Source organism: Falco punctatus (assembly GCF_963210335.1).
Source record: "Falco punctatus genome assembly, chromosome: 6".
Lineage (NCBI taxonomy): Eukaryota > Metazoa > Chordata > Aves > Falconiformes > Falconidae > Falco > Falco punctatus.
Genome location: NC_137585.1, coordinates 26271924 through 26296864, shown reverse-complemented (window position 1 = coordinate 26296864; position 24941 = coordinate 26271924). Strand labels below are relative to the sequence as shown.

Here is a 24941-nt window from a genome sequence, read left to right as displayed (position 1 = left end):
AGTCACCCTACATCGGCATACTAGCTGGAGCTTAAAAACTAGACAGTCCTCACAAGGAACAGCAACTGGTGGGGCCAGGATCCTCAGCCAGAACCAGAAGCAGTGGCAGGGAACCCTACACCCTCTCCCTCCTCTACCTCCAGAAACCACCGAGTAAAGGCAGGAATATCTGCTCTCAAGTTGTCCCAATCAAGGCCTCTCGTGCTTCACGGAAAGAGAAGACAAACCAAAGATGCAGGTAGAAACTTCTCTATTGACTTTTGCTTCAAGTGCCACAAAGTCCCCAAAGGGATCACACGGAAGCCCCATCAAGAATCCAGGTGGTCCAGAGAAAGAACACAGCACCAAATGGTGGCACAGGACGGCCACACGCAGCAGGGCGACCAGCAGCCCTGGCACTGCAGCACTCTGGCAGCTCAGACCCTGCAGGTTTCAAGTATGTAGGAGCAGGGCAGTTGCAACATAATCATATGGCTACAAGGCTCGGTGCCCTTACAGTAGGTGCAAGTCCCTACCGTGAGGGCTCGGTCACAACAGTGACCGACAGAACCACAAGCCTAGCATGGAAACATCACATGCTCAACTAATAAAAAGCTAAATCATTTAAAAGGCCAGAATAAATTCAGCCACTGAATCAGTTCAGAGTTACTTTTGCCTTCCTTGATCCTCATCTGCATTTGGGCACACTAGCATCTGTTCGAGAGGGAGGGCAAGTGCCTGCAGTTACTTTAGAGGAGAAGGATAGACCTGCACGTCAGCTGCATTATTATGTCTGCTGCAAGGCAACATGTGGTGAGAAGTCAGGAATAAATTTCACATCTCACATTACAGTTCCACCACGTTTTTCCTTCTTTCCAGGCTTTTTAACTTGTTTTAATTATTATCTGTGACATGCTTAGCATTAGTACTTAGTAACTAACACTATTGCATTCCCTGCCCTACCTTCTCTCAGTGTCTTTTGCCTCCAATTTTAATCCATTTTGTGCTCCATTTTACTGAGCATTACGGAGGCATTAAATTGCTCTGAAACTCGTTAAAAATACATTTCCTTACATGCCTGGCTTTGCAGACTACTGTAGCAGTTTAATTTTTCTCCTCTTCTGCTTTTACTGATTTCTCCGTATCTTCTGATACCGTCTCGCTGCTGTCTATTTGGTGTGCTGGGATCACTCTCTGATTTTTACTTAGTTCATCAACATTTCAACACAGCTGCATTCTCTTTTCCCTACATTAATTTCAAAAGTTGTTTTTTTCTGCTAAAGCCGTCATTGTTAAAATGCGACTTCCAAGGCAGCTAGTTGAAGAAACCATTAAAAATTCCTCTTTCAATTTCCTTCTCTTACTTGCTTGGGTTATTGACAAAACTACTGCTCTCAGGATACCCTCTCTAAACAGAATTCCCTCTCCCCTTGCCAGAAGTACAGTAGTTTATTGGCAACAGCCTGAATATATTGAGCTGTCCACAGCTACACATTTGATTAAAATGTTTCAACTATCAAGAGCTGGAGGCAGTGTTTATTCATAGATTTAACATGATGGAAGGGATCGTTCTGATCATCTAAGTGTAACTATTCATCCTGGATCGCCTTATATTCAGAGGAGTTATTATACACAGTATCCCACATTGCAACAGAAAGCCTTTTCTTTCCTCTCATAGAAAAAGGAGTTTCAGCTACAAGATTTGCAGTCAGTAACTGGATTAAAATACTGGACTGACAACAAAGTTTTGAAGAAAACCTATCCAGCGTTGACAGAACTAGAAGAAAAAGCTCACAAGTTTCTTATTTTAAAATTTACTTGCTTCATATTTTCCTTTTCCTCTGGCAAACCCTTCATCCTGTGAAGATATTTTGTCTTATACAGCAAATACATAAAACAACTTTAAGACACAACAGTGCAAAATACAGCAGTCCGAGTGCTTTATCACAGATCACACTGTACCCAAGACATACTGACAAGCAGCATCAAATACTGCCCAGTTACGAACAGGATTTTGACTGAAATTACTGCAAAATGAGATAGTCCCTCACCATGACTTAAGAACTGGGTGAAAAGTCTGACAACTGCAGTTTTAAGTAGCGCAGGTATTGACAGACAAGGGAGAAAATAATAGCCAAGGGCAAATAATGTTTTTTTTTTTTAATTAACGGCTTCCTTTCTCAATATTTGTGGTTTACTGGTTGCCCAAAAGTAACACAATCCTTGAGCAAGCTCTCCTTTTCCAATCCAGAAATCTCCTAACCATATGTATTAATTTACCTGCAAAAGCAACCTGCTTGTGATTTTGTACCACAAACTGATTTGTATTGTGTATGCAAACTATTACTTTTTCAGTTCCAGCTACGCCTGAAAGTATTTCAGGAATGGCATTTACCAGCACCTCCACAATTTTGTCGTCTTGGGTATATTCTAAAGAAGTCTCTCCAGTGCTATAATTAAGATATAAAGAATCACTAACAGAGGCTGAAACTATAGCAATGATTAACTCGACCTGTGGAATAAGCTCACTAAGATGTAGCAAGCTTTCTGAGACACCTGGGATCTAACAACAGACAAGGGAAACAGGGTAACGGAGCACTGCAGTCAAAGCCATATAGTACAGAGGACACATTAAGTTCTCTAAGAACAAATAGTGTGCATGTTCCCCAAGAAAGTTCAGCTGAAGTTCACCAACTTGTCAACCACCAAGGGAAGATCCCCAGGAGTGAAGCGTGCATACACAAGTGCTTTATGCATATGTAAATCATTTTGGGGAAGTAGTTACAATATGTATTTGATTTGGGGGAAATATGATGAATACGTATGTTTTGTTGTAATAAATTGAGGAATGCTGGTCAGATAGGTGCACATGATTTGAGATGCTAACCTCCGTGTGCCCAGCGCTGCAATAAAGAATGCCTGCCTTCTAAACTTACAAAATGAAGTTTAGAGGATTTTCTTTTTGCCAGTTTTTTGGTATCACCAGCAAGAAGCAGACAGGTTATTTTCAGTAAATCCATGTCAAACTGGAATTCTTCTTTGAAACCCTTTGTGTATTGGCACTAGCAAGTCAAGCAGTGAATACAAATTGTAATTTACTGAAGCAAATCACCATCCTAATCACCAGGAAGTCAGTATTACAAGACCAACAACAATTATTGGGTAAAGCAGACATTGTTAGGCAAGGGCCGAATAGACCCACCAAGCCAACCCAAGATACACATATAAGTGACTTCAATCCTGGATAGTCTATGAACTAAACAGTACACTGTTACTGGCTTTACAGGATTATTTTGATCCTAAATATTTGGAGGAAAAGCAAGGGAAGAAAGGAATAAGAAAACAGTAAAAATATATTCAGGAAGCTAAGTTCCATTTCCTGCACTTTCAGAGAAGACATTTGCTTCAATAGGAGGCACATGGGATTAATTTGGCCCACAGAAACAGGAAGCTCTCTAATAACAGATGGGAAAATGTGTTTTCACGCAAGTTCTACATAAAGCAATTTTTTATACTTCACTTTCTCTCACATTTGAAGGGAGAGGAATATTTAGCAACAGTTTCCTATATATTCACCTTCCACTCAGCATTTTTAAGTATCAGCTGTCTCTGGTAAATCTCAGCTTCAGAAAAATTTCAATAAAACAGGAAGGCATGTAAGACAACTAGTTCTCTTTTGCAGTGATCTCTAATGCATCTACAGATTCCAGTCACTGTTTAGATTAGCCCTAATGATCATACAGGTTTTCCCTGAATACACCGTATCACAATCAGGTTTTCAATCACTGCAGACCAGTCAACAAAATGCAGTGGGTAACACGAAGCCAGGAACAAGGAGAATGATAGTCCAAAATTCATTCTTTTCAAAATTAAAACAAAACCAATAACTATGAAAAACTACCAGGCAAGGCATAGTTCTCATTCTAGCTTTATAAGACTAAAACCCTGAACAAAAGCATTTTTCATAGACTTGAACAGCACACTATTAGAGTCTCATTTAGTTATCTCCCACTGCAAGACAGAAACCTGAAAGACTACTGAAGTTCTGTTAACATAATCCCATAAAATCATATCCATTTAACAGGTAGAGATACAACAGTAGTGGTGGGGAACTATTTTTTTTCCTGTCAAGTGTTTGCAGACACCTTGCTGCAGTGAATGCTGTCTTGAATGCAAATTACCTCAGCTCCCTAAGAGGCACACCGCAATGTCTGAGACTGCCAACATACAGTACAATGCCAGCAGAGAGATATTTAGGGAAAAGGGAACAGAAGAAAGCAGTGCAGAAAGGGTGTAAATTTGCACATACGTGAACCGAGCCAAGGAACCAGTGCAAGATTTGAACCGCACAAAAGTTAACCCAGTCTGTGTGCAGCAAGGACATAGATGACTGTACTGATGGGAGGAAGAAGCTATTTCTTGCTGTGAAAGTGAGTTACTGTGTCCTTGTGTTCTGAGCTATGTCTTCACAGCTAAATCTAGTCGACTTAAGTGGAGTTACAGCCTTCTAGGATAGCTTAATCCCATGCAGAATCAAAGCAGTGCCATGCTCACACTTTGCAGACCTTGTGGCTAATGAAAGTGCTGCACAAGCACGCAGTAGCCTAGACCTGCTTCTTGGCAGACAGCTAATTTTGAGTTAACATGCATACGGGAACTTGAAGTAAAGATTTGTTTGAGTTAGTATCAACTCTGAATTCTAATTCAGCAGAAAAAAAGACACCGAATCCACATTAGTTATTCCCTTCAAAAAAAATTATTAATCACGCTACTGCACTGAATGCTCTTCTCTAAACTGTCTCCAGATATCAGCCTTGATGTTTTCCAGCTATTTCAAAGTATCTCTGAAGATTCAAGTACTCTTTTGTCAAACCTTTATATTAATGTCAACTTCTAACAGGAAATAATTTTTGCTTTGTCTTTTAGGTAGGTAAACACACCAAGCCTTTTCAAACTCAAATGTTAACAAAATTCAATTGCAGTTTTGCTCATGACCATGAACCTGAATGACTTGGAATATGGTATGTTGAAGAGCAGAAAGATTTTTCTGTTAGAAGTCAGACACTTCTGTGCAATGCTCAACAAAAGACTGATGCTGTAACAGAAACCTTAAGCGACCCCTTTCAGCATTGGAAATGTTTTCAGACAACACCAAGAACGGACATAATCTCTGATCTTCTGCCTCCCAGTATAGAAAACCTGCCACGTTCCCTATTTCATCAGGTCAATGTCAACAGCTGTGAGGAAACTATTGTGTGTACAGAAGTTATAATAGGTCTTATTAATTCTCTGCACTAACACACAATTTACTAGTCTGAGAAGAGTTCTGATATGCCTGCCATATATATCATCCAGGGGTTTTTTCTAATGCATTTATAAGCATATATAGCTCATGTAATACATCTAGTTTCTCCAGGTGCTGTCCAGATAAAGATCTGAGACAATTGCCAGAGTCCCGTCCCCAGGCAGTAATGTAACTGGCCTATTTCACAGCACTCAGCAGGAACAAGGATTGGAGATGTCTGAGCTAGGCTAACCCCTCCTTTTCCCTAATAAGGTTTTCAAGCAGGTCAAAAGCATACTTCTGCATTAGAAAACCCCTTTAAAATCCAGTTAGCATTTTTAAGCCATAAAAGTGTAAACACCTGCTTTTTTGTTGTTGCTGTTTCATAGGAGAAAGAACACACCCACATTTATGTTGCATCTGGGGGTTAAAGTTTATACTTCCAAAATCAAGGCAGTTTGATCACCTTTTGTGAGCAACAGAAGCAAGTGCAGTTGCATTCTGACTACAAAGAACAATGAGGAAGACTACAAAGCTATCCTGGGATCATAGGATGCTGGAGCACATGCCGCAGTGGCCTGTGCCAACAGGAAGATTAGATAGGGAGTCAAAGTCCCACTAAAAGAAATTGTTTGTATACACAAGGTCTCTTCACCTAATTTTCTAGGAGAAATGGACTATGAATGAAAAAAGGAAAGATATACATACCTACATGAGAAAAGCCTAAAATCATCACTGAGTCTCCCTTTTATTTCCCACGTCTTTGGGATTAATTTATCTTAGTTTCGTGAGTTTTTCATATTGCAATCATATTTAGAAATCATGATGCAGTAAAGTACCATGAAGTTGGTTACTGCAGTGCAGATTTGAAGTTATCAAATGCAGAGACATTTGATAAGCAGCACCTTGCATGTGTCTTGGCCCTCACAACCTTCCTGCCATCAAGCCACAAGAAGAATGCTGACACTGAAAAAGCTATGCATTGCACTTGTTTAGTAGATAAGTCACCCAGTGGAGTTGTTGCATGCACAGATGAAAGAGCAACAATAAAAGACTGTAGATGAGTATGAAACTGTTACCCAGAACTCCAAGGTAACAGGGTACTGCAGGAGCCTAATGAAACTGAAAACTAATTGAAAACACAGTATCCCTTTGCAAGCTTACCTTTACTAGAGGAGAGTGAAATCCATTAAGTCTACCTACTACAAATAGAGCTGCCAGTTCCTCTTTCCCGACGTAAACATGCAAGTAGGGCATTAGGAAAAAGAATGAACCCACGTTTTTTTATTGGTAGTGGCACATACATATCCAAAGTTACTACACATTAGAGTTAAAACAAAGCACGCTATGCACAGCATGGCGGTAGTCTGTTCTTATGCGTGCATACTTACTGTTAAATGAAGCAGGCCACTTGCCTGGGAATTTGCGAAACAACAGTCCCAAAGCAAAACATCCCACCCTTATATTCCTTATGTTATAACTCCCAACGTTTTAACAAGCATATGTCAGAGATGTCAAGCTTTATTTCGTCCACTTTGTCCTTCCACATCCATAAACCCAAGCTTCTGTGACACCACAAGTATGAGCCCAGCGTGTCACACCTGCTGTCACACCAGAGTGGCTGAGTTTAGACATACAAATGGGTGTGTGCGTGTAGACATACAAATGGGGGTGGGGTGGTGGTGTTAACTTGCTCATAGGCAACAACTTTCTGAAGTTTGGATTTTATGATCTCTTATTTTTATAGCGTGGCCAAGGTCATGCAGACCAGCAGCCGAAGCTGCCGTCCCTTCTCAGAGCGCCGCGCTAACCCCGCACGGGCGGCTGGAGCCCAGCACGGGTCCGGTGCCGAAAGGGGCAAAGAAAGTGGCACCGGGGGGGGCAGACGCGGGGCGCGGGGCTGTCGGAGGAGGGAGCTGGCCCGCTGCGGGGCTCAGGGCTGTCCGAACTACAGCTTCGGAACGCTCCGTGCCGAGCTGCGGCTGCCCCGGCTCCGAGCCCCCGGCGGGCTCCCCGCTCCCCGGCTCAGCCCCCTCCCGGTCGCCGTGCCAGCGTTCACCTCCACCGCACGGGCTCGCACGGCAGCGGCCGGCGGGGCGAGGCGTCCCGGCTGCACCAGGAAACACGGCCCTTCCCTGACAGACCGCCCGCTGCCGGGCCAGCCGCCGGGGAGCCCGGGGCAGCTCGCCCCCGAGCGGCGCGGCACCCAGCCCGCACGGCGGAGTCACCGAGCCAGGCGGGGCTGCGCTGCCGCCCTCCCCACGCCCCCCCGGGCCAGCCGGCACCCCCGGGGTCCCGCCCGGAGCGCGTCCCGCAGCGCGGCGGTGCCGGCGGGGGGGCCGGGCCCGGGGCACCGTTACGGCCGTTACCTGCAGGCGGCCTCCGGGCGGCCGCCCCCTGCGGGGTGCCCGCGGGGCAGGCGGGCGCTGCTCCATGGGGGGCGGCGGGGCTGGATTTCCTGCGGATAGCCGTCCGCCTGAAGTGCGCGCCCTCGGCTCCGCTCATCCTCGGGGCGGGAGAGAGGCGGAGTGAGGGGGAAGCCGCGGGGTGCTCAGCGTCCCTCCCGCGGCGGGGCCGGCATAGCCCCGAAGGCAGCGCCTCCCCCCCGGCCTCCTCCCGCGCCGGCCCCTCACCTGCCCGCCGCTCCCCGCCCCTTCCCGCCCCCGCCAGCACCTGGGCCGGGCGCCGGCAGCCGCCGCCCCGCACGACGCGCCCTGCGGCCGCTGTCCCCGGGCGCCGCGCCCCGCCGCACGGCAGCCCCGGTCCGCCGCCCGACCCGGGCCGTGGCCACGCCGCAGCTCCGCCGAGCCCGGTGCCCGCGGGGCGAGTTCCCGCCGCGGCGGCGCAGGGACGCGGGATCCGCAGGATCCGCACCCGCTGTGCGCCCTCCCGGCCGGTGCAGAGCCTCGCCGGCCTGCGGCGGGGTCCGCAGCGCCCCACCACCCAGCCCCGACGTGTGCCTTGCGCTCCCTCCCTTCCCTCACCGTTCGCCTTTCAAATGCCTTCCCTGGAAGGTTTATCAACGTACATAGAAGTTGTTGGCCATAACACAGCTCCCCTCTTCCAACGAAAGTTCTCGAAGATGTCTGAGCACTAGCAATTAAAAGTGAGTTTTGATGCCAGGGTTGGATCTGCAGCACTTGCATCAATAACCTCTCCAGCTGAATGCTGCGTTCATGCCAAAGCTGTTGCCTCCCTCCCAATGTTAATCCATACTAACAGAAAGACAATCAGAAGGCCATACTGCTGCAAGACTTTGGATTAGGTTTATTTATATAGCAACAGTGTCTGAAGCACCCGTTTACCTGCTTGACTGAGACATTATATTTGGAGGCAGAGCATCTCCCCCAGTGCCACCAGAAGTGGTGCACCTGCCTGTGGTAGCAGGACAAGAGCTTTTGAGTCTGTTAGGGACCCTGATGTGGTGCAGTTAGAAGAAAACCAGTTGCAAAGCACTGTTCCCACTACACGGGGATTTTCTGAGCTTTGGAAACCCCAGGGGTTTTTTAAACCTTTAAAACACGGGTTCCTGTTCAGTAACATGCTGCCTCATTTGCCATCAGCCATGCTTTTTGCGTGTATTTTCTCACAAAAGGAGCGCAGTCAGCTATGCTCCAGGGATGTTCTCCCTTTGGCAATGGTGCAACACAACCATTAGCTGCCATAGAAGCCCGTGAATTGCTGGGGCTTGAAGGAATACTCTGGGGAAGTACCCCTCCACACTTGCCCTGCTCTTAACATGGGGGTTTTTGCCACTGTCAGAGATGGGAAGTGGGCAAGAGAGACCTTTCATTTGACCCATGACAAGAGCCACTGCTGTGCTCTTACATCTTCAGTAAGAGATATTATGGACTGCTCAGGCAAGCTGCTGACTTTGCAACTTCTTTGTCTCCAGAGGGATGAGGATACCTTTCGTCAGCACCCACGAAGTTGTGCATGCAACATGGCCACATCTGTGTGTGGGAACAATGCAATGGGGCATCACCTTCCTTCAGAGTCTTGTGCCATGGTGTGAGGCTCCTGCTGAGTCCTTTCCAGCAGGCTCTCTTGGCATGCGGGACCTGACAGTAGCACACTTCCTCCTGATGCTAGGGGACCACCTGCGTGAAGCACCAGGGATATCTGACCCATGCACGGTGGCAGAGAGAAGCCATAATGGTGCCTCCTGTACCACAGACATGCAGCAGCAACAGATCATGAGGCAGAAGTCAGATGAGTGAGTCTTCACTTTCAGTGTTAGAAAGCAGGTCAGCAGCAAGCACAGGGGGAAACTGGTGCAGCTGGGACATCTGCCACCACATGCCAAGGATCTCATTCTTTTGGTCTTGATGTGAAATTATTCTCTTCCAGAAGAGGATTGATATCTTATAGCCTCCCCTTTTATTTCCCACTAAAAATGAGGTGTTCAGGTCACCTCCTGGCTTTTATTTGTGTGCTTGCAGGTGCCAACATTAGGTTTTACTTTTGCAAACATAAAGAACAAAGCAGTGACTCAGAGGTAAAACACTGATTTATTTCCTGACTTCAGCCACCTCAGCTGGGCTGGGTATATGGAGATGAATATACTTACAAAGAGCACTAGTACCTGCTGACTTTATTGCAATGAGCTAGAGATTCTTGTAAACTTTAGCTACGTACAGTTCATGGATTTGTACCAAGGATCAATCATTAACTCATTCAGATAAAAATCTTCTTCCAGAACACTGGTGTGCCTTTAAATCTTCCTCTGAACTCAGACCAGTCTGAGTACTGAGTAGTCTTTAGTATTACTGATTTAAACAAATAGAGAGCAAGAGAGGCAGAGAACTGCTCATTAATAATTCGCAAAGCACTTCGCCGAGGAGGAAGTATCGGCCTTTCTTGACAAGGCAGGAAAATGAGGTATTACGGGACAAAGTGATTTGTTCAAAGTTGACCAAGATGTCAATACAGTAGTAAAATACAAAATGTTACCTTGTGAGAATGAAAGTAAGATTGAAAACAGAAGACATTTCTCTGTTTCTCTTATGGGTGATAATGAGATTAACCCAAATATTAGCCAATTGTTCAACTGCCAATCTTTATCCAGGCACGATTATAACTTATTATGGAACTTCGTACTTGCCTCTTTAGACATAGAGCTCTGCTTCTGTAAAAAGAACAGCTAAGGAAGCAAGGGCAAATGCACGCACCCTACTCAACCAAGCAGTAGAACTTGGTTAATTTTGTTTTCTGCGATGTTATCAGCGAGCAGTAACTTATTACAATGTCACTGGAAAACAAAGGTCACCTCAGCAAAAAGAATCTATGGCATCAAGAGACTGGTCACAAAAGATTATTCTTTTGAGAAAATCCTCCTGAAACACACATATATTTAAAGCAGCAAGATGACAGCTTGAGATAGAAGCCATTCACGCAGTCATTAAATCAATGGAAAGTGTAGAGCATTTGTACACTGCAGTGCGGTACGGGCTTCTCAGAGTACCTTGTTGTCTCTCTTTTCAGTTTGTTACAACACAGACCCGGAGCAGCTGGTTCTAGCTGGCTCTGAACCGCTGTACATCAGCAACAGGTCCATTCTGCCTGCTTTAACAGGGTAACAACCGGGCCTCCCCTTCTGGCATGCCCTTCCCTTGTTTTTATACATTGCTCTCACTCTTTCTTGTTCTCCATCTCCAGGGAGAGACAGAAAGATGTTTTTCCTCTTGCTGATGTTGCCAAAAGACTCTCTAAGTGTAAAAAGTCTATCTGAGATAGATATTATCTTGGAAAACATCACCCTAAATGATTAAAAATTTAATGTAAAGAAGAGATCTGAGAACAGAAAAATAAGCTCAAAGATAGACAGTGCTGCCAATACCGCTTGAAATATATGAAGGTCAGAAAATGGCACTGCTGAATAAAAGCCTTGCAGCATACCTCCCAGCCTAGGCAAAGTGCGGGAAGAGTTACATACCCCCATGTTGTGTGGTAACTGACATAACCGGTAAGCCACAGCTAACCCGTTCAAGTGTGGGCAATAGCTGGGCCATCTGGCTCCAAAGCTTTCTGTGGGAGTGGTGACAAATGCAGCGGTGGAGACTTGATTTAATTACACCTATTTGTATGTGGGAGGAACAACAGGAACCTTATGGCAGCACACAGAGGTACAGAAGGAGGCAAGGATGGCTGGCAAGGTTTAACCTCAAGAAAAAGTTGAAAGAGCTCTTTTGGTATGTGAAAGGCTCAAAAGCACTCATTGCTGCTGGAGCACCAAAGCACCCAGGGAAACAGGACTTTATAGGCAATCTTTGTTTAGTTTGTGAGAAAACAAATGCTTCGCTTTGTATGTAAAACATTGTTCCTCCAGTAAACTTCTTTGTATTAACCTTTTCTTCTCTTAATGGAACCAGCCTTCAGAAGACTTGATTTTCACTAACCCCTTGAGTGAGGCTTTCTGCTGTTGCCTCTGGTCAAGTTTCTTTATTTCTGCTGGAGTTAAACTTTATTTTCTTCTTAGTTACACAATGAATCTCTTCTGGGATTCAGTTCATGGCCTCTAGCTTTGACTCCTCTGAGCACTACCTTGCGCTGTACCCAACAGTAAATCTGTGTGTAACATTTTTAGAACATAAATCTACAGGACGGTGAGAAAGAAGATACGTGAACTCAGCACCTAACAAAGATACATGTGTGTTTCGAAACATTACAAACATTAGCTTATTTAGGGATGACTTGGACAGTACCTTCTCTGAGGTCTGACAGAAAAATGCCATTCCCTGTTAGATATGAAACTCCAAATCAAAACTAAAATTAAAATTCAGCTTGTAATATAGAAAATCCGTACTTAAATACAAAGTGATACATAAATAACCAAGACAAGTCCTGCCTAAGTTAAGGTACATCATAAAATTTTGAATTTTCTGTGAACTGCGTATGGTATAACCCACAAACCAGTTCTGCCAGCAGGGAACTGATATAGCAAAAGATAGAGTAGGATACTAATTAGAGAAGAATCTCACTCATCTCAGGCCGCATGCACATTCCAGATGAAAAGTCTCTTCTGATGGCAACAGCAATTACAAAGCACAAAGCAACTGCAGTGCCTACAACAGAGATACACAGACTAAGCAAGCAACTGTGAGGGAGATACTTAACCTCGGTTAAATCAGCAGGCAAACACAGAATCCAGCATTCAAAGACATGATGTGACTTTCTGCCTGAGACTGCAGGCTGTGGCTTCTTAGCCTGGGGAGTGGCTTACAAAGATGAGAGGGACTCAAGCCTGATGTTGGTTCTCCATGCAGCACCCAGTGTATGTATCAGAACAGGGTGGGGACCTTGTGCTGGCTTCCACCAAAATAGGCACACGGCTCTTTTGCTGCTTACTGCCCATTGAAAAGTCTAGGACTCACCACACCTTAGGGATGATCAGAAGTAACCCACGACAAGCACCCCAAGGGGGGGTTAGACAAATCCTAGGTGTTAACTGCTGGAACAAAAAAGATGGGTAGATAGCCCGCTGAAGAAAATGCATGGCTGTTTCTTTTCACCCAGACAATACTTCTAATACAAATCTGTTTTGTCTTGCTTGACTGGATAAAAGGGAACATTGTGTTTAACCTGTTTCCCCCTCTTGTCATTTTGGGCCCTCTCAAAGGTGGTTGTAGGGACTACCCAGCAGCACATTTTGTCCAATTCCAGCCACTGTGATAAAGAATCCTATTTATACCCGCTACAGCCAGGGCGTCTTTCTCCACCACACACACGAACGCTAACATGTAGCTCTGCACTATGATAACCAGAGGAAGACACATTCCTGCTGCATACTGCCTCGATGTTAATTTTGTTTTACCCCTTTTTTGCTGCACAGAAGCGTTTTGTCTGTTGCAAGCAAATGCTTGGAATTTGTTGAAAGCATGTTGAGATAAAGCTATCAAGCATATCCCTTAGTTTTACTGAAGGATTACCGCTTAGAGGGAGTAATTGCTATTCAATCAGTTCTGTTAGGCAAGTCTTGCAGAACGGCATTCGTTCAACAAAGACTGATTGCTTTTACAAGTCAGAATATTCTTCATTATCACTACAACAGGTTAACCAAGTATGTTTTGCGCTATTCACTTAATCTCAGATATTTGGATACCATTAGCAACAGTGCTTCAGCTTTGATTTGCATTAAGTACAGGTGAAAACAAACTTCCATAAGGTCGTGTAAGTAAAAAGGAGAGAGAAAGCAAGCTATGCTCAAGGAAATGTTCTACTCTTCTCCTGTTTCTTCTTTCTTCTGCAGTGACAATCAACAGCCACTATTTAAAAAAAAGTTTAAAAACCATGGTCTAAGCTCCCCATTTGAGACATTTTAGCGAGGTCTGATTCCCGTGGCAAGACTGACAACTCTTCTAAGTGTACCCCATATCCAGAATCAATAGTCTCTGGATTTTTTCCAGATCAAGTTAAATTCCTTGTGGAAAATAGTGAATTAAAAAATTAGCCAAAGCTGCTCCCAATATTGCCCACAAGTTCCTTATGGTCTGACAGGAAAATACATTCCAGAAATATCCTGGGAGTGCTTTTCCCAGGAGCTGCTGGGGAGCTGGTGGTGAGCTGTGCTAATCCGCTGCTGATGGCAGCAGCCACCTCCTGGCCACCATCTCGTATGGGCCCTGCAACTTCTCCCTCTTCTAAGAGGGGCCCATGCCTGGTTAGGTGATGGGACAATTGGTAGTGACTCCTGGGGAAAAGATAACAGCTTGTGTGGAAGGAGCTGGTGGCTGCTATGAGCTGTTCCTCTGGCATGCTCCCTGCACGGGGTTCACAAGCTCCAGGAAGGGCTGCAGCTGGAAGAAGGGGCTCTGTCCTCATGGAAATGTGTGACCATGAAATGAAGTGCTCTTTAGCATTGCTTTGCATTTATTTCCAATGCTTAGCCTGGGAGAACTCTGCTCTCTCTTGTTGGTGCTATGATGTGTGGGATTGTGCCTTGTTTAAAAAGCCGTGTACTAAGGTGCTGTATACATTAAATATTAACCATACTCTCTCTATGAATGATTACCTAAACATTAAAATGTTTTAGTTCTCTTCTTAACAAATCAACACTTGGAGAGCAACTCAAGGCTGATAAAACACGTGGAAAGAAAAGCGTAATTATTGCTTCCTTCCCTGGAAGTCTCAATATTGCAATACTCCTTTAACTTTCTTTTCCTTATTGTAAAACCCAAGCTGTCAAGTACTTAGGATTGTTTCTAATGAGGCAGATGGTACATGCACAGGAGTTTCAGCATGCTTCTCAATAATTTATAGTGACTTTAAACAGAGAGACTTCAAAGCTGTTGCTGCATTTGCAGACTCCTCTAAGTTAGCTTCATCCATCCTTGTTTTCCTTCATTCTGTTCCACATTCCACAAAGTCCCTTGGATCTTTCTGGGCTGAAATGTGACAATGTGGAGCAAAGGCTGTGAAAAGGATATAAATGCTGCTCCTATTCCACTTAAACTCGCACTTGTATCCTGAATCACAAAAATAGCATTCCATTCATATTTATAATTTTTTGAAATGTATTTTTACCTCCAGAGATCTAACACTGTCTAATTTGGAACTCAGTACTTCAGGCAGTCTTTACAGTATACATCTGAGGCTTTATGCACTGCAAATGGCTGTAGCTTTACCATAATGAAATGTGCCATGATTTTACATTCAAGCATAAATAGCACTAAGCATAACTGCACAGACAAGGGGTCTGAAACCTCAGAAACTCCATGATCTTAGTTTAGGCTGTATCACAGATTTATAGTCAGGATTTTGAACTCAGTCTTTAAAGGAATGTCGTCACTTTAAAGGAAATCCAAGTTCTCTACTGAAAAAGAGTATCTATATTTTACTGAGCTAACATTGCCGGGGAAAGAAAAGTTTTCCCATGTTTAGACAATATTTTCATCTTGTGCCTAGTGAGTCAAATACCTTTTTGGTTTACAGGCCTGGCAGACAGTCAGAAGGAGGGCATAGGTCTAAGGAAATTAAATACAGAAAGTGGAAGTTAAACCTCAGCTATTTATAGTGAGGTTCTATTAATATTAAGCACTGCAAAAATAAGGAACAAGCTCTGAACCAAGCCGAGCACTCAAGCAATGCAGGTTCCGGAGCAGGGTATGTACCACACAGACTAAATAACTCACCTTGCTGAAAGCACCCGGCTACTGCACCTAAAACTACTTTGGTATTCCAGTGTGCGCAGGGTGGATGTATGTGGAGAGATGAAGGGTTACAAGTAAAGAAACCTGGCTCACTTTGTAGAGTGTTGATGTTTTCCCATAGCACAGTCTCAATTTGTGTATCTGTAGGTGAGAGATAACAGTAACCATTTTGCAAAGACATTTTGGTAATGAATTAATATGCATAGAGTGCTCTGAAGATAAAAAGAACTACTTTACATTTGGCTTAGATAACAAAAACCTTTGAAAGCAGTGGTGGCTTCACAGAGGCATTTTCTTTTTAGGTAATGTAGTACTTTGAGGTTGCTGGTATTTGAATGCAGTGCACTTATAGTAGTTCTAATTTTACATTTCGCATGGCTGAAGTTGAGTAACAAGCTGGTCATGAAAGCACTCGTCAGTCACATCTTCAGATTGCATGAGATACTCACGTTATGCCCACCGTCCTGTCATCTGCTCCACATAGGTAAGTGCCCAGCATCTAGATGGGACTCACTAAAGTCCATGGCACTTAGCTCCAACCCAGGGGTCTCTTTAAATCAAATTTCAAAGGAATGAACTGAATGGCAGGTCTATTCATTCTTGTCAAAGCAAGTTTTCCAACCAGCTGTGAATGACACGAGATAAACGCCGCTATAGCCATGAAGAGCAGCTGCCACTTCATCTTAGAGCACTGACAAGCTGTATCACTATAGAAAGAGTTACCTGGGATGGATCAGCATTGAGCCATCTGAGTTTACAAAGGCTGTCTGCCTCTAACAGAGGTTTCTTGCCACTATAGCAGAGTCATTTAGTCTTTTATAGGGGGACAGAAGACAACCTCTGTACTGCAAAACCAGTAGCTCTTTTTCTGCTGTGATCATAGGCCTTTCCCACCTCTGGGTGGAGGAACAAAATATTTGGCCCACATTTTCTGCATTCAAAATTCGATCTTCAGGGGAGCTCATGTAGCTTTCCATATTAAATTCCTAATCTGAGCAAATAGCATGACAGCATTGAATACCAAAAATCAATTTCCTTGAGAGAGGTAATCAACACTTATAAAGATGAAAGCCCTCCCCAGGGAGGGTATCCTATGAATAAATTTAAATGGACACAACTGCCTCATCATTTATTTCCAAAGTTTCCTGGTAACTCACTTAAGGGGGATGAAAGGGCTTCTCTTTCCCTCTCACATGGAGCTTTCTCACTCATAACATTTTCTCAATCGTGTACTATTATAACAATATTTTGAACATTTTTTTTCCTCTAAAACCAGTCACCAAACCTTATTGCTGAAGTTAGTTTCCTCCAATATGATAGAAGAGAATTTATTAATAGTAACAAGTGAAATATGCATTTTCTAATATCCTGCTTTAGTCAAGAAGGAATAGTTCTTGCAAAGGTCAATATTTTTTAACAGGTTATTAAGCTTCTACTGAGTTGTCAGCTATAGTATTGAGCCTTATTTTGGTGCAAAGTCAGGACTTTCTTCTTTCATTCAGACAATGACTCAAACCTTCCACTGAGAGGAAGGCCTTACTTCAGATGAGAGCTGGCTTTATTCCAAGTATTTTTTCCCAGGATGTACATAATTACTATTATCATTTTTTCCCCTGTATTTTGTTCTATATATAAAGTCTTCTCAATGTTTGTCATTCACAGGCTGCTAGATGTGGATGTCAGCCCTTTGGTATGGCTCTTTTTATAGTACCTCTGTTCTTGTTACTGGTCTCATGAATCATGAAGCCTAGGTTTCAACTTTGTTCAAAATTATGCAATAATTTTTTATGCTCAACCTGAGTTTCCAGTGGCCTGTTGGTATTTTATGTTATTAACAGAACTAAACCATGGCTCCTGCTGCCTTTAGGTGTTACGGGGAGTTTTTACCTGCATTTCTCTAAACATAACTGCAGGATTTATCAAGGGAGGTATCTAGAAACAAAGGCTTGCAGTGGCAGTGACTGTAAAGTTTACCTTCAGCTTCTTTTCCATTTTCATTTGGCATATTTCTGTAGGAAAACCAATAGTTCATTTGTCAGAAATTACCCCATACTCCACAACAAGGGGCAAAGGTGCTTCTCAAGGGAGATAGAGTACACAGACATTTTCTTTAGAAACAAAAGATATATTTTTGGAGTTTGTTTATTTTCTTTAACCCAGACTATATCATTATTTATACCATTGCCTTTCAGAGAGCTCCACATGACCACCTGTAGAGACGATACAGAGGAAGGGGAAGGGGAAGGAGCTACACAGGTTAGAAGCTTCTCAAATCAACTTTGCCATGAGAACATTCACACAAGGGGCAACCCTCTGTGAAACTGCTACCAAAACAAATAGGCTGAGGAAAAAAAGTTTGCCTTCCCCTTTTTTTAAACTCTCAGAAGAGAACCCTTTTAATTTAAAATTGAAGGGAAGGAACACCCAGTGTAAGAAAATTTTACCCAGAGCAGTCACACTTCTGCTAAAACAGTCCTGCAAGGCTGTTGCCAAAGGCACTTCTGCAATGAACACAGATAAGGTGGGAGACCTCCCCAAGTTAGATGAGAAAAAGGAAGAAAAGGGCCAAGTGGGAAGAACTTTGATAAGTAACAGCTCTTGAACTGCCTTTCTGTCACCATGCACAAATCCTGTTACTATCCAAAGCACCTCTGTAGCCAGCTAAAAACAAAGCCAGCCCTCCAATTGACTTCCGTTGGGTCAAGCATCAGAGCAGGCTTGGAGGTGCAATCCTTCCTCCAGGCTCCTCCCGTTTCCTGGCCTTTCCTAAAAGCTGGACATTTGCTACCCCTCAGAGACCCTGCGAGCAGTGAGGTTCACTGGGGGAGCTGCAGCAGCTGCCTGCCTGCCAGGGCTGAGCTCCCAGATCAGTGCGGGACTGGCTGCTGGGGGAGGATTTTGAGCCCCTTGCTGTCAGAGCAAGGCTCTTCCACAATGGAAAAGGATGTGCACAGCACTCCCAAACCAATTTTATGCTGACTTCAGCTCTTCCTTTGCTTCTACATCCCTTGAGGGGTATGCGGAATTCTTACAAGGAATTCTTGTACTGAGACTATGCAGATGTTGCAGCATTTCAGAGATTACTCAGATCTGTTGGAAACACTATATGAGGAATCAGTGTTTTATTATCTCTCAATCTCAGAAAAGAGCAAGCATCTTTGCTTTAATTCTGATTTGCGTTTCCTTTAATGTTGATTTCCCTTCTTCATTTCCTGTCTGATACCTTTGAAACTTACCATTATGGATCTTTATGAGCTAAATAAATTTAGAAGTATAAGCCAAGCCAAGGCACTGCAAACTGATGTAAACAGAAGTAGACCAGACAGCGTGGCATTAAATGAACAAAAATGGCCAGTTTATTCACTGGAACAGTTATGCATTACACTGTAATTTTAATTGGAACATAAAGATGTAAGAATCAGTATATTGGCTTCTTTAAATTATTTTCTTCAGCACTAGAGTGTTTTTCCCAACCATTTGACTGCATGATCATATTACACATGTACAAGCACAGACTTTATGAATCCCTCACAAGGCATTAATCTAGGATTGTCTACAAGAACAAGGAAGAGTTAACATGGAAAATACTTCAATTTTAAAAACAAATGATGCATTTTTGGAAACAAGAATTATTTAACTTTTTTGCTTTTAGCATAAAGTAGCAACAAGAAGAGTTTCCAATATTCAGTCCTTAGCAAATGAACACATATACTTTTATATTCTTCACCACCTAGAAACACTCTGTCATTTAACCCCAAGAAGGCAGGACAACATACTGTCAATTCAACATAGGAGTAGCTGAGTTATTACAGCAGTAAACATACAGTATACAAATTTGTGTTTGTCACAAACTCCACCAATGTTAAAACTCGTTTGAAAGGAACACAGCAATCTGTATGGTTTGTTAGATACAGAACATCATGCAAATGGAAACATTCAAGAAATTACAAAAGTCACAAAACATCAGTTTTCTTTTTTTTTTAATTGTTTACAAAGGATCAAGTTAATTAACCCTTTAACAGTCAAACCACAGGGCTGAAAATCAATAGGACAATAACTAATAAAATTGACTTAATTTATCTGCTGGCATAGCACACACAGCCATATCTGTGAACCGGAGAGAAAAAAAAAAGCTAGATTACTCTTATTTCTTCTTCATAGCTGATAAAATAACAACGCAACTAGCAAGCCATTCTACTTGAAACTTTTATCAATCACTTGTGTTTATTGATTTCCCAAATATTTTTGAATCAAATAACCAATACAAACTGTTTAACTCAGATTACTAATACTGAGGAAAAAACACACACTCTTTTCCATGCTTTCTTTTGCAGCAAATTGTGATAACCAAAATAAATACAGAGATTTGGAGGAAGACAGTTTTGAAACACAGGGCCCTGTCACCCAAAGTCTGCCTGCACATCAACTCCAGTCATGGAATACAGGATTTTTCCTTTACCTTTTGTCAGTTTGTCACTTGCTTGCCATTAGATTTCACAACAGGGATTTTCAAGACTTGCACAGGAAACAGATTAAAAACCAATAAGGATTTAAGCTGTGCACCTCTGAATAAAAGATACGGTGTCTCTGTGACAGTCCTCTTGCCTTTCTAGCAAGAGGAATATGCAGATCGCACAAGAAATAAGAATTTTCTAGCTTGGTTATGGATATGGAAAAGCTAAACGATGTTAAGAAACTCATGCACGCATTTTACATTGCATATTTAGATGCATATGTGCCTGAAGGCGAAAGGCAATTGCTTTTTTGTTTCTCTTCCACAGGATGCTTAATTATACTAAAAAAAATCCTTAATTGCTAAAAAAGTCTGAATATTGCATATCCCTTTCAGACTCACTGCACACACAGCAAAGGAAAATTGAAGAAAAGCAATGACTGTAATTTTTAAAAAGGTAACTATAGCAATTACCATACTTCAAAGGTAAAACATCAGTGCCTGCCATTCTCAAATGAAGACTTCCAAAGTACAAAAGAAAGAAATTTACTGTAACTTCAGTGGATATGCATCTTCCGCCAAAGAAAGGAACAGACCTCAGAAGGGCTGATATTATCTATACCTTATGACGATGATCAATGCAGCTATAGTGGAACTGGTAGCACAACTACTGACTTTGGCATTGCACGCTGAACGACAAGGTTGGTATCAAAATAAGGGCCCAGATTCATGGGTGTCATTCCCAGTGTGATAAGGACTGGGTCATATCTTACTAACAGCTTAAGTATTTTCAACATAACTGCCATGAGCAGCCTTCATAGGTGAGGTCATATTTCATAAATGAGGTTATATTTCATAAAATAATCTCCTTTCTGTTCACACTTAAATATGGCAAAAGGCTTAAGTTTACCATTTTTAAAAACAAAAAATAAACTGAAAGTCATCTTGGCATTCAAACGTGCAGCGTTAATTACAGTTTCATTCTAAGAACCCTACTGTATATTTATGATTACATTAGTTTACTGTGAAAAATGTGGATGCAGAGAGCAGAGAGATGCCAACCTGTCAATCAGATCTTTCAGAAATAATATTCCTATTACCTCCATCTAGAAGGCAGAAATTTCTATACGATTAGCATGAAAAATGGTAACATTTCCTCTTTCTGTAAAACCTCCATTTATCTTCTGACTGATAGAAAATATTTTTCCACACTATTACATTTTACAGTTTATTTATTTATCTTTTCCTCCCCATATATTTGATTTATTTCCTTTTCTGTTTTTCCCCGCACGTTTCATATAAACTGGATTTCCAGAAGTAGATCATTTCACTGAACAAGGAATATTTTTTCACTACATTCGAAAATAAAACCCAAACCCAAATGTCCCAGAACTGAATAGGGTATTCCAAATCCAAAGAAATGTCAAGGCCATCACAGAGAACAAAAGCTGCCTTTCAGATACAAAAGTCAGAGCAGGGTTTGAATTGCTTCCTCACTGTGTAGGACACATTTCGGCATTTCTGAGTATACTCAACTATTACAAATACATGTATATTTTTTTCTTCATCTTTAAAAATCAGAATAAATATCAACACATCATAAATTAATTTTAAATTGGGAAAATATAAGAATTTGCAACCCTTAAAAAAACAGGCTTTCATTTCTGGTTTTGTCTGCATGTAAATATTTTGTATAAAATCTCTCACAAAGTTGTACATTATTCATTACTATATAATAAAGAAAAAATTATCATCTCAAGTTCAAGATACGGATTTTATTTTGCACTGGTTAACTGATAAAAGTTGTCCCAGGGACCTACACAGGTACTTACAATGCAGTAACTACAGCCATTTGTACATTTAAGTTGGTTTGTTTCTAGTTCTCTTGCATTTCCAACACTTAAGCTTTCTTACATATAAAAAAATGTAAATTGAAAACTTAGAAATTAAATATTTAAAGCTTAAGAGAATAAAAAATTTAATAAAATCACTTATTTCTATAAAAAGGGGCCACAGTTTCTATACCATTGGATGCTGTTTCATAACTCTTGATCCACATGGGCATACCAGTACAATGTTTCTATTTTCCCAATCTGCTCTGCAAATCACAACTGGAAACAAATATGTTTCTAAAGCACTGTTCTAGTACAACATTTTTTCACTAAATTCATATCTATATAGAAAGAAAATGTATTTCACTGAATTTCTGTTTATTTTGACTTAAATTTGGGGAAAATGCATTTGATTGGGATATGAAAATAGGAAAAACTATTCCAAGTGCAGCCTGCAGTAACTGTATTCAAAGTGCAATGCAAATTCTTTTTCTTTTTAACAATGTACAGTAGCTGTCTTTGTTGAATGCAGACGTGGTCACTGTATGATATTCATACACCAGTCTGACAAGGTCAAGAAATTCTGAGACACTTTTTGAAGGCAGCATTTGCCTCAGATAAAATGTTGGTTTTTAAAAAATAAAAATCAAAATAGCAGCTAATCTCAGTGTTAGACATTATAATAGAATGGAACAAGATTTCACTTGACTTTTCTATGACAAGACGACACATAGGTTAAGTACAATACAGAACAGGGATGTAAATGCGTATGAGAAGGATCATGTGAACCGCATGGATACCGAAGTCAAAACACTGCTGAGTGCTGTCTGTTTGATCTGATCAGAATTGGATATCGGTTTGTTCCTATTTTCTCCACCTCTGGCTCTGAATGTTTTGTTACAATAGCTCAGCTGCTTTGCCAAGGTTACACGACATAAGTTGTTGATGACATAGAGTATTTGTATTTACAGCACCTTAGTTACTGGTACTATGGTAATAATGATTTGTTAGGCACACTGAGTGGTCACTGATCCTTTCCTCTGCTGATGTTTTGTGTATTGTAACATTTGGTAAGCACTGTTAGTAACAGAAGACTGACTTCATTTTCTCAGATCCAGGCAGAATATGAAAGAATTCCAACCACACCTGCAGCAATTATTTTTTTTCCCCAGCTGCTCTCACCTTATGCTGAACTGGTTTCCCACTTGTAGGTCATACGTGTGCTGCAGAGAAGGAATAAAGACGTGGAAATATCTAAGCCTTTCTTCTGTAAATAAATTAAGGCCACCTGACAAAGCAAGGAGTCTGCTAGTTACCAACAAGCAGGCAGGGATGCAGTACTGCAGTCTTTTTTTTCTAGCTGATGACCAGACGGGAAGCTCATAGATGCTGAACCATGACTCCCTACTTAGCCGCTTGCCTTGCTGTCAGGTACTGTGCAAAATAAATTCTGCTATCTTTGATTTTGTTCTGAAACTCACTACTTTTTAAGAAAAAAACCCCAGACTTACTCAGCTTTTACAGGAAAGAATCTTTAACTAGGAACACTGTGCACTGTTGCGATAGAGTCTGTGTAGCGTAGATCACCTGAGTATTTGTCATAAATCGACATGAGCTAAGGTTCTGCGTCTGTTGATTTTTGGCAAGGAAAAAATGCACTACAGTAAAGTCTTACTAACTCTGATCCACACCATTAACCCTACCTGCATGAGTTCTTTCATCACAGAATGCTTCACACAAAATGCATACGACTTTGCCATTCGCACTAGCCTTTCACAGTAAGGCCTCGAGCTATTATCCTGAATATGGGAGCAGGAAGAAAGAATGTTTTTAACTAGCACACAACATTTTACTTGTTTTAGATTTTCTTTCTCAGATACCGAATAGAAAGTAACCTCAAAAAACAGCACCAATTCATCTACATGTCTGAAATGCAAAAATATAGTTACATTGCAAGCAAACAACTGAAAACAAATCGATACATCATCCTTTCATCTCCTTCTTAGGCTTAATAATTATCTTTCAGTGAAGAGCTAGAACAAAACCAGAAGCTAGTGTAATAGGAATTAAAACCCAAGTGCATAAACAATATCAGTGCAGCAGCAAAATATACAGTCATTGTTAACATTCCAATTCAACCTATTCCCAACATTTTTGTGCAATAAAAATTGGCCATATGCTGGCCAATGCAACAAGCCTCTTTTTAATATTAACACAGTCATTCTTCACTTAAGCTATTTCTGTTTTTAAAAAAGAAAATCAATTAAATACAACTCTCACAAAAAAAAAAAAAAAGACTGTATCTTATAAACACAAAATTCTGGTGCAAATAAAGTAAGAAATAAATATCACACCCTTAACAACAAAAGGAAATTTGAACTGGTTCCTATGGCTGAACTTAGAGGATGTGAGGGTAGGATTTTTGTAACATACTTTTTTTCAATATTGGCTTAAGTCTCTCATTATTTCCGAGGTAAAGCCAAGCAGCTGGGAGAACGTTTTTGTTGACATGTTAAATTTTACTACACTTTAGTTGTGATAGCAAAGTTTGAATACAGTCGGAGGAACCATAAAAAGTCTTCTTGATAGGTTGGGCTCTGTGCTTTGTGTTCTTCTTCTCAACCTTCCCTCAGTCGCCAGAGCAGGGGATATGAATCCAGACTTGTCAATGCAGCAACAAGGCAGGATTGTCTACCCGCTTGCTGGGAACAACCCCAACCTTTGTTGCATGAACTCCACTCTGTTTGCATTTTCTCTTACGTTGCATATGAAGATTAGGGGTAAGGAGGAGGCTTAGAGAGACAGTTGAGAGGGGCACACTGAGAGCTGGAATGTGGCTGCTCTTCTGGAAGAGCATTAGGACTGAAAATTAGAAGAAAAAAAAAAAAAGATAAAAAGTGCTTAAAATACAGAGCAAACTTTTTACATGCACGTAAATAGTACAGGACTGGAAACAAACTTTAAAAGGGGATGAAGCCTCATCTCTGAATCTGGATCCTCAGATACACAGTATACATAAAGAAAATCCTCAGTGTGCACACACATTCAATGACACCTGGATGCATATCTGAAGTGGCACAGATATCCTGCTTGCCAGTTCATGTACACAATTGCTGTGTGCATGCTCTGATGAAAAATGCTGTGTGGAGAAATGAATGCATGTGCAAAATGGGGGAACAAATTTTGAAAGACAATATAGGTGCCATCTTTGTGGGATCATTAAAGATTTTCTATATGCAACTCTT

The 24941-nt window shown here is 41.8% G+C and overlaps 1 protein-coding gene across 8 annotated transcripts in view; it reads right to left on the bottom strand.

The window, feature by feature from the left end:
- The window catches only part of LOC308065808 (protein bicaudal D homolog 1), a 318237-nt gene that overhangs the window by 107685 nt on the left and 185611 nt on the right, over positions 1 to 24941 (bottom strand). For 3 of the 8 annotated variants that reach the window (XM_080392291.1, XM_080392289.1, XM_080392292.1), the window contains one exon: positions 18740 to 24558. The exons of 2 other annotated variants lie outside the window; for them this stretch is intronic. In XM_080392291.1, the coding sequence (XP_080248417.1) occupies positions 24471 to 24558 (88 nt within the window). In that variant the 3' untranslated portion in view covers positions 18740 to 24470. Of the gene's footprint in view, positions 1 to 7632; positions 7878 to 18739; positions 24559 to 24941 lie in introns of those variants that run through there. 3 more of the 8 variants (XM_080392297.1, XM_080392296.1, XM_080392293.1) reach the window with 3 other exon arrangements.